Source organism: Cryptomeria japonica, chromosome 8 (genome assembly GCF_030272615.1).
Source record: "Cryptomeria japonica chromosome 8, Sugi_1.0, whole genome shotgun sequence".
Lineage (NCBI taxonomy): Eukaryota > Viridiplantae > Streptophyta > Pinopsida > Cupressales > Cupressaceae > Cryptomeria > Cryptomeria japonica.
The window spans coordinates 738,501,222-738,514,889 of NC_081412.1; the positions used below are offsets into that span (position 1 = coordinate 738,501,222).

General features: G+C 38.8%; 1 protein-coding gene across 1 annotated transcript in view; it reads right to left on the bottom strand.

Moving 5' to 3' along the window:
* Positions 1–3,939: 3,939 nt before the first annotated feature.
* The window catches only part of LOC131061454 (DNA mismatch repair protein MSH3), a 103,490-nt gene continuing 93,761 nt past the window's right edge, over positions 3,940–13,668 (bottom strand). The window contains exons 11-12 of the mRNA XM_057995150.2: positions 4,983–5,528; positions 3,940–4,888 (exon numbers count right to left, since the gene is read on the bottom strand). Coding sequence (XP_057851133.2) covers positions 4,523–4,888; positions 4,983–5,528 — 912 coding nt within the window. The 3' untranslated portion in view covers positions 3,940–4,522. The remainder of the gene's footprint in view (positions 4,889–4,982; positions 5,529–13,668) is intronic.

Here is a 13,668-nt window from a genome sequence, read left to right on the forward strand (position 1 = left end):
TGATTTAGTTAGTTCAAAATAATAATTAGCTTAATTAAATAATTAAATAATTAAATAATTACTTAATTATTAAGGTGAATAATTAGTGTGCAATTAATGAGACATTTTTAGGTGTTTACAGTTTCGAACAAAGAAGGCTACTATCACACCAAACCTCATCAAGATTAAGGATTCAAGTCAAGTCCAAGGAGGCAAATCAAGGTTCAGGTTGCATATTTATCAATCAAGGCATCCATATTGATGGATGTGAGAAAAAGATTTTACATAAAGAATAATGAACATCAAGCACTCAAGGAAGAAATTTACACAGTCTTAAATTTCCTCCAAAAATCCAAGAGGCATTGCTTGTACAAAGGAGTAATCAAGGAAAGGACAATCAAGACAAAGGAGTTTCCACACAAGACAAGGGGAATGCAAGTGATCAAGGCGGAAGTTAGTCTCAAAAGAGTTAATCAAAGTTAGAAGTGTAGACGTATAAAAATGACCATATTCCTAAAATGAATATTTTATGTTCATTTCCCTATTTAATTAAATCCAATTTAATTAAATTATCCACATTCTTCTATTTAATTAAGTAAATCACTTGATTAAATTCACTATACCCATTTAATGAATAAATCATTTTATTCAATTAAATCCCCCTAGCCACTTTTAATTAAATTCAAATTTAATTAAATAGTTATCCTAAATTGAATAAATCTAATTTATTTAATTTCTCCAAATACAACCAAATTGAATGAAAATCATTTAATTCAATTAAATCAATTATCCTCCCCATCCACTTGCAAAATCTCAAACCCCTTCCTAATCCCTTCTAGAATCTTCTAATCGCTTCTAATTAACCTAACCCTCCTCTAAACTTTGTCACATCCCTAAGCAAAGGGAGGTCACTTCTCAAATGGCCCAAAGTCTTGGATAACCATTGAAGGTTTTCAACCTTCAACCACCAAAACCCTTAAAGTCTTTGAAAACCATTGAAGGCTTCCAACCTTCAACCACTTAATCCCCAAAGTCTCCAATAACCATTAATGGTTATTTCAAACCCTCCCACATGGTTAAAACATTTGTTTTGACTCAACCTCTATCCAACCCAAGGGTCTCATCAGGTCATTAATGCTTTGACCATGATTATCTCTTAATCATTTGCACAAAGGCTTATCTTTGAATTAGATCCTAATTCATTGGGTAAACCTAACTTAGACTTGACCCTTAGCCTTTAGATAACCATGAGGTCTCCTCAGGCCTTTAATGCCTCCAACCTCTTCTTTCAACCCAATCTGGTGTGGACATTTGTCACCATTTCATTGGTGCCAATTGTGCACATAGATTCCCAACTTTCAAACCTGGCCCTTGATTGAACCTTTCAATCCTGACCATCCATTGCCCTGTTTATGCTATAAATAGAGCTCTCATTCCTCCATTCTTAACAATCATCTTTCAAATTTGAAACATCACACTTATGCTCAAATTGTTTCAAACTTTCATATCATTTTATGCTCCTCATTTAGCCTCTTTTAGATCATAAATTAATCATGAACATGCATGCTAAAGTAGTTTATTTATCATTTTAGCTCAATCATAGATTAAATATAGTGTGCTAGGATAGTATTCATACTAACCCTGTCATCTTATCATTTAGTTTGTTGCATTTCAAGCATCTCATCTAGCTTATAACACATCTCATACTAAGATCAGTTAAAAATCTCTCTCGTTCTCATATTTGCCATCCCTAGACCATTTTGCTCAGTAATCTGAGAGCAAAACATTGGTTTGAGGGACATTGTGAGATAGAGAACCATGGGACCCTCCTTGGGAAGCTGAGTAACGCATCGTTACTCCATAGCTTGCATCAAGAAGTCCTGTGTGTGTGTGTGAATTGATATTTATCGTAATTTTTTACATATTTAGTTTTATTAATCCATTTTTCCCACATACAAGAAGATGATGCAATTTGGGAATGTTTCCTACCATCGTTGCATTCATTGATCGAGCTTGGAAATGTTGAGTATCAAGAGATACGTCTTAATCACCTACACTTGTTATGAGTTACAAAGATCAAGCAAGCTGAGGTGGCACCCAATCATCACTTATCCAATCACATCATTCTACGCTAAGGCGTCTAGATTCAATGTACCTAACTTATCTAACAAGAAGATAACTACCACATGGGCACAAAGTTCGATGTACCTACCGTCACCATCTATTGGTCAAATTTTCAAAAAACATGTGTCCCATAATATGTAATTTTGTTATTTATCAAGCATTAAATGTTTTGCAATGGATGTAACAAACCCTAATTAGAGTTTCTATCTTTCGATCTTGGCCATTGATTGTGAATCGATCTGAGTCACTCAATTGTAATAAGAGCACTATATAAGGCTCCACTCTTTCATTTGTAAAAGATAATAGAAAATAGTTAGTAGTTCAAGAAATAGCAAGCAAATGATAGTTGGAGTAGAGTAGGAAGAAAAGGCAAAGATTGTTGCCAAGACATTGTTGTAAAAAGCACGTATACTTAATTGAAGATATGGAAAAATTGATATGTCGACTCGACAATTTGCATGGTATTTACTTCTCATTTGATTTTCATGTTGTTTAGATGAATGGAAGAACTGTGTATGATCAATGGTTAGATTCGTACATCCATACTACTAACACCTTGTCGAAGGTAAAGTGCCTTGCGTAATTAACTCAACCCATCTTAGCCAAGCTTAACTTCAATTAACATTCCTTCATTGATATGCATCAACTTAATGGTATCTATGCTTGTGGTGGTGATTTGAAAATCATAAAGCTATCCCTAAAACATTGCACTAGCCTTGTGGTGATGTTCGTTGCATGTCAAAGCAAGACTTAATTGAGTTTCATCAAAGATTGTCCATTGCTCTTGCATTCCTAGGAGTAGAATAGCTTTCTCAACCCTTATCCCTTTTGCTATTGTTTTTAATCAAGTTAATTTCCATGTTTTGACAATATTCAAAGCATTCAAGCATTCAACGTAAGTCCACCTTGTGATTTCAGCAATATCACATCATATACAACTGAGTCTATCCAAGAGCACGTCAAGCCCTGACATCTAGAACCTTGGAGTCATCCCATGATCACACAGCTTAGCATTTGGAGAGTCTTTGTTCAAAAGAAGGTAGAATATTTAATATTTTATTCTATGTTGCATAGTGCATAAAAACACCATCAACAATTAGCCATAATTGCAATCATGTAACTTGTAGACAATCCAACAATACAATTTACTAAAACCAGTAACTTACGTCTAGTTTATAAAACCAGATTCAAAACTTAAAACCTCAAATTTTCAACACCTTCCAAAAGAAACACTCAACGTGAAATTCAGATTATCATTCACAACCTCTACATAATTTTGTGCCTTCTGCTACATTAGCACAGATATGGCTTTAGTAATTTTAATTTCATTAAGGTGGCAATGGTACTACAATACAAAGGCACACATAAAAGTGCTCCCTCCAACTCCAAGATCAGAACATGGTATCTTCACCATTAAACCAGTCAGGTATGAAATATTGTCAGCCTTTCTTGTACACTGGACAACATTCACATTTTTCACATCACCACCATTTTATACATGACATTATATCTACAACTCACAAAAAGCAAGCCTACTAGGTTTTGAATTTGGGCTGTTGCAACAGTAATGCTCCACCTTATGACTAAACCACAGCCCAGCTTACCTTACTTTCATGTGAGCCACACTTCTTTTCTTTTCTTTTCTGATCAAGGTGCATAATCGTCCTTGTCATGATGGAGGGATGCAGTGATAATTGATAACATATTTACTTGGATTCATTTTCAAAAGTCGCTTGATATTCAAATATAATATTAGAATTTCTGAAGTTATTTTTTGCTTCGAATTGTTTCTTTCTAATCAACATTAGGCATTCATGCTTTATGTAATATTTCAAATTGGGGTTAACAGGTCAAAGATCCACTTATCCATTTGGTGAAAAGACACCTCAACATGATACTGTTGAATACAAGGTCATAAATAAGTTTGTTGCATATACAACATACAATAACATACGTATGGACCAATGTATAGAGCTCCATCTCTCAACTGAACATCACATATGAAATATACCATGCAACTGAATTGTGCAAGTTGTGCCAAGATTCTAAATCAGTTCTAATGAAAAAAATTCCCAGCAGTATAATCCTAGTTAACTTTGTACAGAATATAAGATTATTCAACGCTAAGCTGTAACTCAAGGCCTACTGATAAGGCAGAATGGTTGCCATGATGACAGGCCAGGTTCATGCCCTGTTTGGCATGTTCCTCATGTTATAGCCGCCTAACCAACCAAAAAAGTAACATTATGCAAAGCTGAAGAGAACTTTCTTCTCGAAGCTCCATAATAACTTAGTTGCTTCCAACAACATATGTTGGCAGTTAGAAGAATATTTTGTACCAAACCTCCAGTCCTAGGTACTATTCTGATGCAAGATATTCAGGTGTCTCAAAAAAGCGTTGCATTTTATTATAACTCTATTATGTCAATATTTTTCTAGTATATTCCTGTGCTCTTTGCAAAGCATTTAAACCATCAAGAAGGTTGCTCTCTTTCAAGGTAGATTGTACCAAACATAATGACTTTGAGACCCTGTCTGTATCAAGCATCTGATGAATTTCTGATGTAACCATTTCTTCATCTGTTGAAGTGAGTAGTCCTCCCAGTTGTAAGGATGCTTTATTTGAATCACTCTCGATCAACATCCTACCAATCTCAGACTGGTCCACAACAGTTGCATTACATATAGATGGCCGAGCTTCTGATCTAGCCAGGACACGTGCACATACTTCTTTCTCAAACTTGGCAGCCATAAAAGCAGCTTGTGTGATACAGGAATCAGGTAGCTGCAAGAAACATGCCAATATAAATGAGTCTGCATTACCAAACATTACATGACAATAAGAGGCTTTCCATGATTAGCTCAGAAAGAAGACATACCTGTGCAAGGCGTGCAACATGAAGACCAAAACTCCTACTGGCAACCCCTGGGACAAGTTTGTAAAGGAACGTAATATTTTGTGAAATTTTTGTCACCAGGTTAAAACCTACATCATATTCTACCAACGCACCATTTTGAAATGTTGAAACATCTTCAGGTTCATCACCCAGAATTTGATCTGCTAAACAATCACTTGTCAGGTACGAAACATGGTAAGGATTCACTTCACCAGGGAATTCATTCTTAAGCTCTGCAATCTTTGGATAATGAGTGACAAACAGAGTTAAACATTTTCTTTCTTTGAGAATAAAATGTAGTGTTGCATATGCAAGAGCAACACCATCATGGGTGCTGGTTCCTCGCCCCAGCTCATCAATTATTACAAGTGAGCAAGGAGTAGATTTTTGAAGAATTGATGATGCTTCACTTAACTCGTCAAAAAATGTGCTTGTGCCATGTTGAATGCTATCAGATGCTCCCATTCTGGTAAAGACTGAATCAAAAACATGCAGCTTTGCAGACATTGCAGGTACAAAAGAACCAAGCTGTAGAGTTGAGATGTCCATTAGTCCATATAAAGAGAGAGAGAGAGTGTGTCTAGATACAACTTAAGATATTACTTAGGGCAACGAGCCCAGAGAGATCTATTTCTAAAAGTAGAACCTCTTCTGCATCAAATATCCTAGCCCCTACTATCACATGAAAATGAATTTTCAGAAGACCATCCAATATTTAGCATAATCTCTAGACAACACCATCTATTCAAGTAACCTTTGCATAAAACAGATTCACTAAAAGCATGCAATATTCCTTTTCAATGAACTACCCTAAGGGGGCCCTATCCTTATTTCCTTGAAAAGGATATAAAAATATGTTTAATTAAGAGGTCCTAGTTTGGGGAAATGGAAGCAACAAATAAAAAAATAATAAATTAAATAACTTCATGTATATAGGGGTGTGAAATCCATAAAAGGTCGGAATGCTTGGCATGTTCATCACAGAAGAATCTGTGACAACTCATTTATGAGGAGTAACAAGTTGGCATCCATGAGAAAGTGTGGACTATTTTGAGGAGAGAATACTGTTTATTTAATAATTGTTATTTTGGATAAGGAAAATAGGGTGTTGGAATTTGTGCCTCGCTGGTGCTATTTATTGAGGAGCTTGGTAGACTTTGAGAAATCTGTCATTTTTCATATAATTTGTGTCTTACATTAAGCCTTGTGTTTACCTATTAATTCAAGAATGAAAACCCTTGGATTTGGACATTGATGACAAAACCCCTTTGGTTTCCTAAGGACAACCTTACTCAAAATTTGTATTTGCACTAAAAATTTTTAATTTATCTGATTTTCCAGCATGTATTTATATTTGGACTAGCAACATTTTGTAATATTGTATAGCAAATTTGGTTCATTTTTATATGATCAATTTGATGATATTCTGGCATATTCGAATGTATTTTTTTGCTCTGTATTGTTCATGTGATCTATTGCTGCATCTTTAGAGCATTGTTGTTTATTTGAATAATATCTATATATTTAAATCATCATTCATCCATCATATGTTCTCACTTCGCCTTCAGAGGCTCTTGATGATCAAAAAGTGCTGAATAATCATATATACTCACTGTATGCTCTCAACTCACCCTCATGTGACCTTTGTGATCAGAAAGTCTGAAAATATTTTTTAGTAAAATTTGTTGAGGTCATTACAGTGATGTCAAAGGCATGATCTTGCCAGCCTGGAGGGTGAAAAAAAAGTTATAAATGTCACTCAGTGAAAGAGAGAATATATCTGCAGAGAGAGGAAAGTAAGCTTAAGCAGACCCTTACTCCAACACAGAATATAGATGGATGTTAAGCGAAAGCAAGAGAAGATAGAACAAGGGAATTTTTTTCAACCTTGGAGTCTATAAGAGATGAACAGCAGCAAATCATTAATATTTTTTAATTTTTTTCCAAAGCATTTCAAACTCTGAATTCTCTTTCCATGAATACCCCCTTTGGTAACAGGGATAGAGGAGAATCTTGTACTACAGGAGCAAATCAAATATTCAGTTGATAAATCCCAGTGATTCTAGACTACCTAAAGTCACTTTTTTGCAGAAAGAGAGAGATCGACTAGAAAGAGAAATATTAGACTAAAGGATGAAGATTTGGCCACCCCCCATGCCAGAGACTTATGATATCTGATGACAAAAATAAACCTAAGAATGTGAAGAGACTTGATCTTGACCAAACTCATAAGGACCTCCACTGGTTAGGAAGACTTGCAGTTCCTTCATTTGACGGGTCCAACAAATGTTCAACCCATGCTTAGATCCAGAAATTGATACACTTCTCTTTGAGTCCAGTGAATGGAAAGGAGGCAATCAAATTTCACTTGGAAAGAGTTGCTCAAGAAAGGTCGCACCATGATTTAACCACCCAAGGTTATGGTCTTATCACTACATATGAAGAGTTCAATCAAAGATTGGTCAATAGGTTTGAGAGGCAAGAACTTGAGCTCCGTTTAAGAGAGCAGGCACAATTAAAGGACAGCAGTACAGTAGACCAAAGATGCAAAACTTGCAGAAAAATCATCTGACTCGCAAGTACTCATGAGCCAAACATGGCCGCGAGTCACTCGAAGACGAGTTTCGCATTAAACTAGCATCAATTTCTAGGGTAAAAATCAGAAAAAATCACCTTAACTTGGCAAAAAAAATCCAACAGAAAACATAAAACAGGTTTTTGAAAACCTCAATTTTATTAATAATATCAGATTTCCACAATCCATAATGTTATCAATGCTGAGCTTCTGGATTAGATTGCATGTTAGATTTTGCATCAACATTTTGGATCAACATTTTGCATTCAATTTAACAATCTATCTCATTTCTAATATTTTGGTTAGAGCTTCTTCTGTATCAACTGCATTTAATTAGTTGTAATATTTTAGCTTGAGATATATTTTAGAATATAAGTTGAGTTACTTTTAGCATTCATCAAGGTTTGGTGTAGTTGTTTAGTATGTTCTTAGTTTGCTTCTATTTATATATGCCTATCTTTGTAAAAACAATATAATTATTTTAAAATAATTTGGTAACAATTTAATGTAATTTATTTTTATGAAATGTATATTATATAGTTTAATTGTTTTTAGATTTTGTATGAAATTTCTTTTGGTTTGGTTTTATAATATTAGTATTTTATTTTAGAGATTTCAAGTATTTTTTGGTTTGGTATTAGATTATACAAACTTGACTTTCACTAGTATTTTTTCAATGCATGGTGATGACCTGTGTCCATTTTAATCTATGAATAAGTCAAAGAAACATTAATTGTTTGGGGAATTAATCAGCAAACCAAAAGTATAAGATTTTTTGAAAAAATCGTGAAAAAATCGTATTTACAAAAAAACGTAAAAAATTGCAGAAAAACAGTCAAAAACTACTTTTTTTTAATATTTAAGGGCATTTCCATAGCATAGAGATATTGTAGTCAAATAAAATAGACACTTCAACACATGAATTGTAGAAAATAGATTTTCGTTGTTTATATTCATATCAATAATTACATTGCACAAAAACGTACCACAACATAAATAATATCTAGATGGTGATAGATGTCAAAATGTCGATTACAATATAGTTTTTGACTTTGTACAAAGCCAACCTGTAAACTAAGTACAAAATTCTAAAAAAGTCAACTATAGACAATGACATGCTAGAGGGCAACAAGCTCTGATGATGAAGCTCCCGGGTGAAATCCTCTCTTAGATTGATTGAACCATTCACGATCCCAATTGGCTTCCCTCATGATATCAAAACCTTCAGACTCAAGTGGAGTATCATCATCATCATCATCATCAACAACAACCAACTCACACTCTGGATCTATCTCATCAAGGTCAATTGGCGAGTCTTCCTCAATAGTTCCTGATTTTTGCCATGTAGAAATTAGTCTTTGCCTTACAAGTGAGAAACATAATGAATAGTGAATACAATTTCAACTATTGCAACTATATATTAATATTCTCACCTTGAGCTTTCTTTATCTTCAAGCGGAGGTTGTGGTGAACAAATACCAAGTCATTCATCCGTTGTTGTGATAGAAGATTGTGTTTCTTGGAATGTATGTGTTCAAAAACACTCCAATTACACTCACAAGCTGATGAGCTGCATGGTTGGCTCAAAATGCGCACCGCCATCCACTTTAAATTTGGTATTTCATGTCCAAAAGAAGCCCACCATTGAGCTGAAAAACACATTATATGGAGGTGATATTGTAAGACTATCTTAAAATCTTAACAAACTTAATGAGCATGTTGGCAAAATAAAGAGATTCTCAAAAGTTTATAGTCTACCTGGTTGCATGGTCTTCCTGCTTTGCAAGGCAGCCCTACAAGAGAGAACACCCTTAGCCTGCCTATACACTTGCAACTTTGTCGTAGCCGCATCAAGTTTTTCCACAGTAGGAAACATTTTCTCCATGCACTTGAAGAAGCCTTGTTTGATCTCAGCATCAATATCCATGTATGGAGTCTTATAGAATAACAAAGGATTGAGAAAGTATCCCGTAGCATGGAGAGGACTGTGCATCTGTCCATCCCATCTCCTATCAATTATGTCCCACAACGGCATATACATATCCCTGTTATTTCCCAACTTACTCCTTATCACCTCCTTGGCCCTATCCATGGCCTCATACAGATATCCCATGGGGGGTTTTTCCTGATCCACTAGTCTCAAAACTTTTACTAGAGGCTCTGAAAATTCTACAATTTGTTCAATCGATTCCCAAAAGTTGGTTGAATAGATGAACTCTGTCTCTACTATGCCATTTGCTTGATTTCTGAAGCTAGACTCCATCCACTCAGCTGAAACACACATTCACCTCAAATTAACTTTTTGCTCACATAGTTTCTGCAATGCAAGAAAGTTTGTTGCAAATCTTGTCACCCCCAGTCGAACTAGCTCCTTGCCCCCAGTGAAAGAGCGCATCATAGCCAAAACCCTTGTGTGATTATAAATAAATTTGGTCACCTTGTGAACCTTCTGAAATGCCTCCTTAACCCATTCAATTTTTCCAGTGTCCTCTAGGGTTAGTGTTTACCCCGTGGGGTGTGTTATTAATATTGCATATCAACAGTCAAATGATAACCATAGGATAGAATAGTAACCAGAAACTCAAAGTAATGCTTTCATTAATGCCAAAATGTCTAGTACAATAATCATTCTCTACATCCGTGTATCCAACAACAAGTACAAGAGCATATATAAAGACACGCTCGAGGGTTGCGGTTAGCACCCGTGGGGAACCGGCGTGCAACGGACAACTACCCTCGACGACACTAACATACTTAACCAACGCAGCTTAACAAGTAGTACAAAGCCCATTTTACGACCAACATCACCCCCCCCCCTAAGAAAAGTTGTCTTTGGACGACAAGGACAAAAATCCGAGACTAACACAACAAAATGGGGATGAAGTACACTGTATACAATAAGAAAATCACTGAGAAGAAGGGGTTGAGGGGGCATCCCTGAAGGAGGTAGTTGCACTACCGATGAAGAAGATGCAAGAACTGCTGACGCTAGTCGAGCCCGGAACTCATACACCTGCTGCGTCCTCGCCTGAAAACCCTTTTCTGCTACCATCTGATGCTCAAGTGCGGATTTCACCATTATTGCTTCCGCAAGGAGTTTTTTTTTTCCCTTGACATCACAGTCCTCTTGTGCCTAAACCAAACTTGCCTACAAAACACGCTTTTCAGTCTCAGCCTCCACCAACTACTACTCAAATGATACTGTCTCCCTAGCCAATTTGTCCTCGATAGCCACCCGCGCTACCCTCTCAGCATCCAACTCCTGGGTACGCTGAGCTAAGTCTCACGCTACTACTACCTCCAACCTACTGGTCAGCTCCTCCCAAGCCCTCTGTGCATCCACCAAGGCAACCTCACGTCCAGTCGAGACATACTCTGAGTTCCTCAAAGCGTACCATTCATGCCTGGAAGTGGCCACAACCCTCTGGCACAAAGGCTAGGAGACGCCTCAAATCATCCATCACACTCCCCAAAGGCTGATAACTGAACTGAGTAACTCCCTGGTGTCGTACGACTTCGCGTTCTTGCAATGCCTTCCCTCAAACTCTATTTGTTCGCAACCTCCAAATACGTCTCCCTCTACGGCTTATGGCTTCCCCACCAATGCTTAGCTTCAGGCTTCTTTCTCACAGTACGGAACACGCACTTACCGTGACTTCTCTAATTCCCTTCGCCCAACTCAAAAGTGTATTGTATCTCAAAAATAAACTAGGGATCTGGGGGCAGCGCCCTCGCGGGGTCCGTGGGCAATGCCCCAGGTGCGCTCCCTGTCGCAATACAGGGTGAGGTCGAGGGGCAACCGCCAACACCAATTTATGGAAGTCCATGGCCCACATCATTTTTGTGATATTTTAAGATGCCAAAAACCTTCTTCTCCACTCTAATTTTTTCAACGTCCTGGCTCCAGACTCCATCAAAAGATTTTTCAATCTGGTCGTCTTTTTTTTTTTCACGTGCCATCACCACCATTTATCCCTATCGTGCCATGGTATTTTTCCTTTCACCCTTTTTTAAACCGTCGCCGTGCTCCTTCAGGCCTACGGTGGTATTCCACCGCCGATGACCTCAGTCGATGGTGGTGCATCGTATGGTGTCCCGCCGCACGATGGTCTGCCCGTGGTGGTTCCACCATATTGTGTCCCACCGCATGGTGGTCCCACCACCACTTCCAAAAAAATCTATATATTTTTATTATTTTTTTCAATTTTTTTTTTTTTTCCAAATTTTCCTAATCTGATTGTCCAGAGAGTCTTCGGCTCGAGTCCCGTGCCTCTCGAGTCGCCTGCCCGGCCTCTCAGGTCCCCTTCCATCCTCTCGGGTCTCCCTCCAGACTCTCCGGTGTCCTTCCGGCCTCTCGGGTCCCTTGCGCGCTTTGCATGGTAGGGTTTCAATTTGGACCCGTTGATGGCAAGTCTATTTTCAATGGCCATCTGAAGACCTGGAACCATAAATTCTACAGGGACCACGGTCTCCTTCCCGTACATAAGAAGAATAAAGATTTTGAAGGCTGCGGCCTTCCACACAGGGTTCCAATCGTTGCCAACACGAATGATCTTGGGATTATCTACGTCACCGAGGTTTGTCTCCTTCAATTTTACCTCTTGATACTTGATGGGTTCTTCCTTCGGGAACTGGTGTGCGGTGGTGTCACTCACACGGGCGTCTCCCTTCCAATATTCTCTATAGTCCGACAAGTACACCTCCTCTGTTACTTGCTCTGGTTCCTCTACTTCGAGCCTATAGCTCTGGAACATTTCCTAATCCTCCATCTGCCAGTGGAAGAGCCCGTTCAATGACCCTGTCTCATCCTCGGAGCACTCTCCTAAGGTGGGAGGCAAGAGAGATAGCTCCAGCTACCGCTCCTACCTATGGACCTGTCCTTCGTCCCTCAGGTCGCCTTCTCCTTCAGCCTCCGATTCCGAAGATGATGCCAATTCCTCACTAACCAACTGCGTCCCAAGGTCTATGATAAACTTCTTTCCTCCATTCTCCATAGACAAAGTGTTCTTCTTCCAGTTGTGGGTGGCCTTGGCTGCCACCAGCCACCCTCTCCCTAAGATCGCATCATACCCTTTTTTCTTTAGTGGGATTACCACGAAGTCCAGTATGAAGGGTTGCGCCTCGATGGTAACTTGCTGGCCCATCAGTGTCCCGATGGGTTTGATTCCATGTTGATCTGCTCCCAGCAGATTGAATGTAGATGGCCACAGCGTCAGCTTCCCCAACTTCTGCCAAGTTTCTTCTAGAAGAACATTCACTCCCAATCCACCATTGACGATGGTATCGGTTAGAATGGTGCCAAGGATACCCATCTCCACAATGGACAGGTTCCTTCCAGTGTTAACTGTCAACAGCTTGGGGTCTATTGCAGACCCCCAAGGAACATCCTTGCAGTGGTTGGTATTGGTGCGTGGTTGGGAGAGATTATTCAGCAACGCCGTTCGTAATTGAGGCATCGTGTGGAGGAGGTCGTGTACCTTCACAGGCACCTCCAGATTTAAAATTTGATTTAGTATAGCCTCCTCCACCTCCGGTCGGCTGGAAGTACCCGTCGTACCCTTCGCCTTCGCCCTCTCTCATATCTCTTTCTCAATTTCTTCCCGTGCTTCCCATACCCTTCGCTTCACCATCTTCAGGTCTAGGCACGTTGCTTGTTTGGCTTGAGCGCGGGTTACGGCTAGCACTTCCTCTTCTTTGGTTTCCTCGATATTGAGCAAGTTGACGCCGAACTTTGGGCAGGTGGCGTCTTCGTGGTCTCCCAGTCCACACCATTTGCACAAATATTGTGTGGCCTCTCCCTTTGGGTAGTCTCAAGCAAAGTGCCCCCACTGGCTGCAGGCTCTGCATTGTATCATCGATCGGCCTTTGGAGTCGTATTGGATCCGGCTGCTTGTATTGTTATTGTTGTTTCGTCCTCCCCACCGGTTATCTCTGTAGCCTCCCGATGTTGCATTGTTGTTCGCCCGGGAGCTGTCGATACCGCCCGATGTAGTTGGTTGTTCTTGCATAAGCAATACTTGTTGGTTTCATGTTTTCATGTTGTAGGGGCATTCCCTGGTGGGATGCCCCATCAACTGGCATATATCACAATAG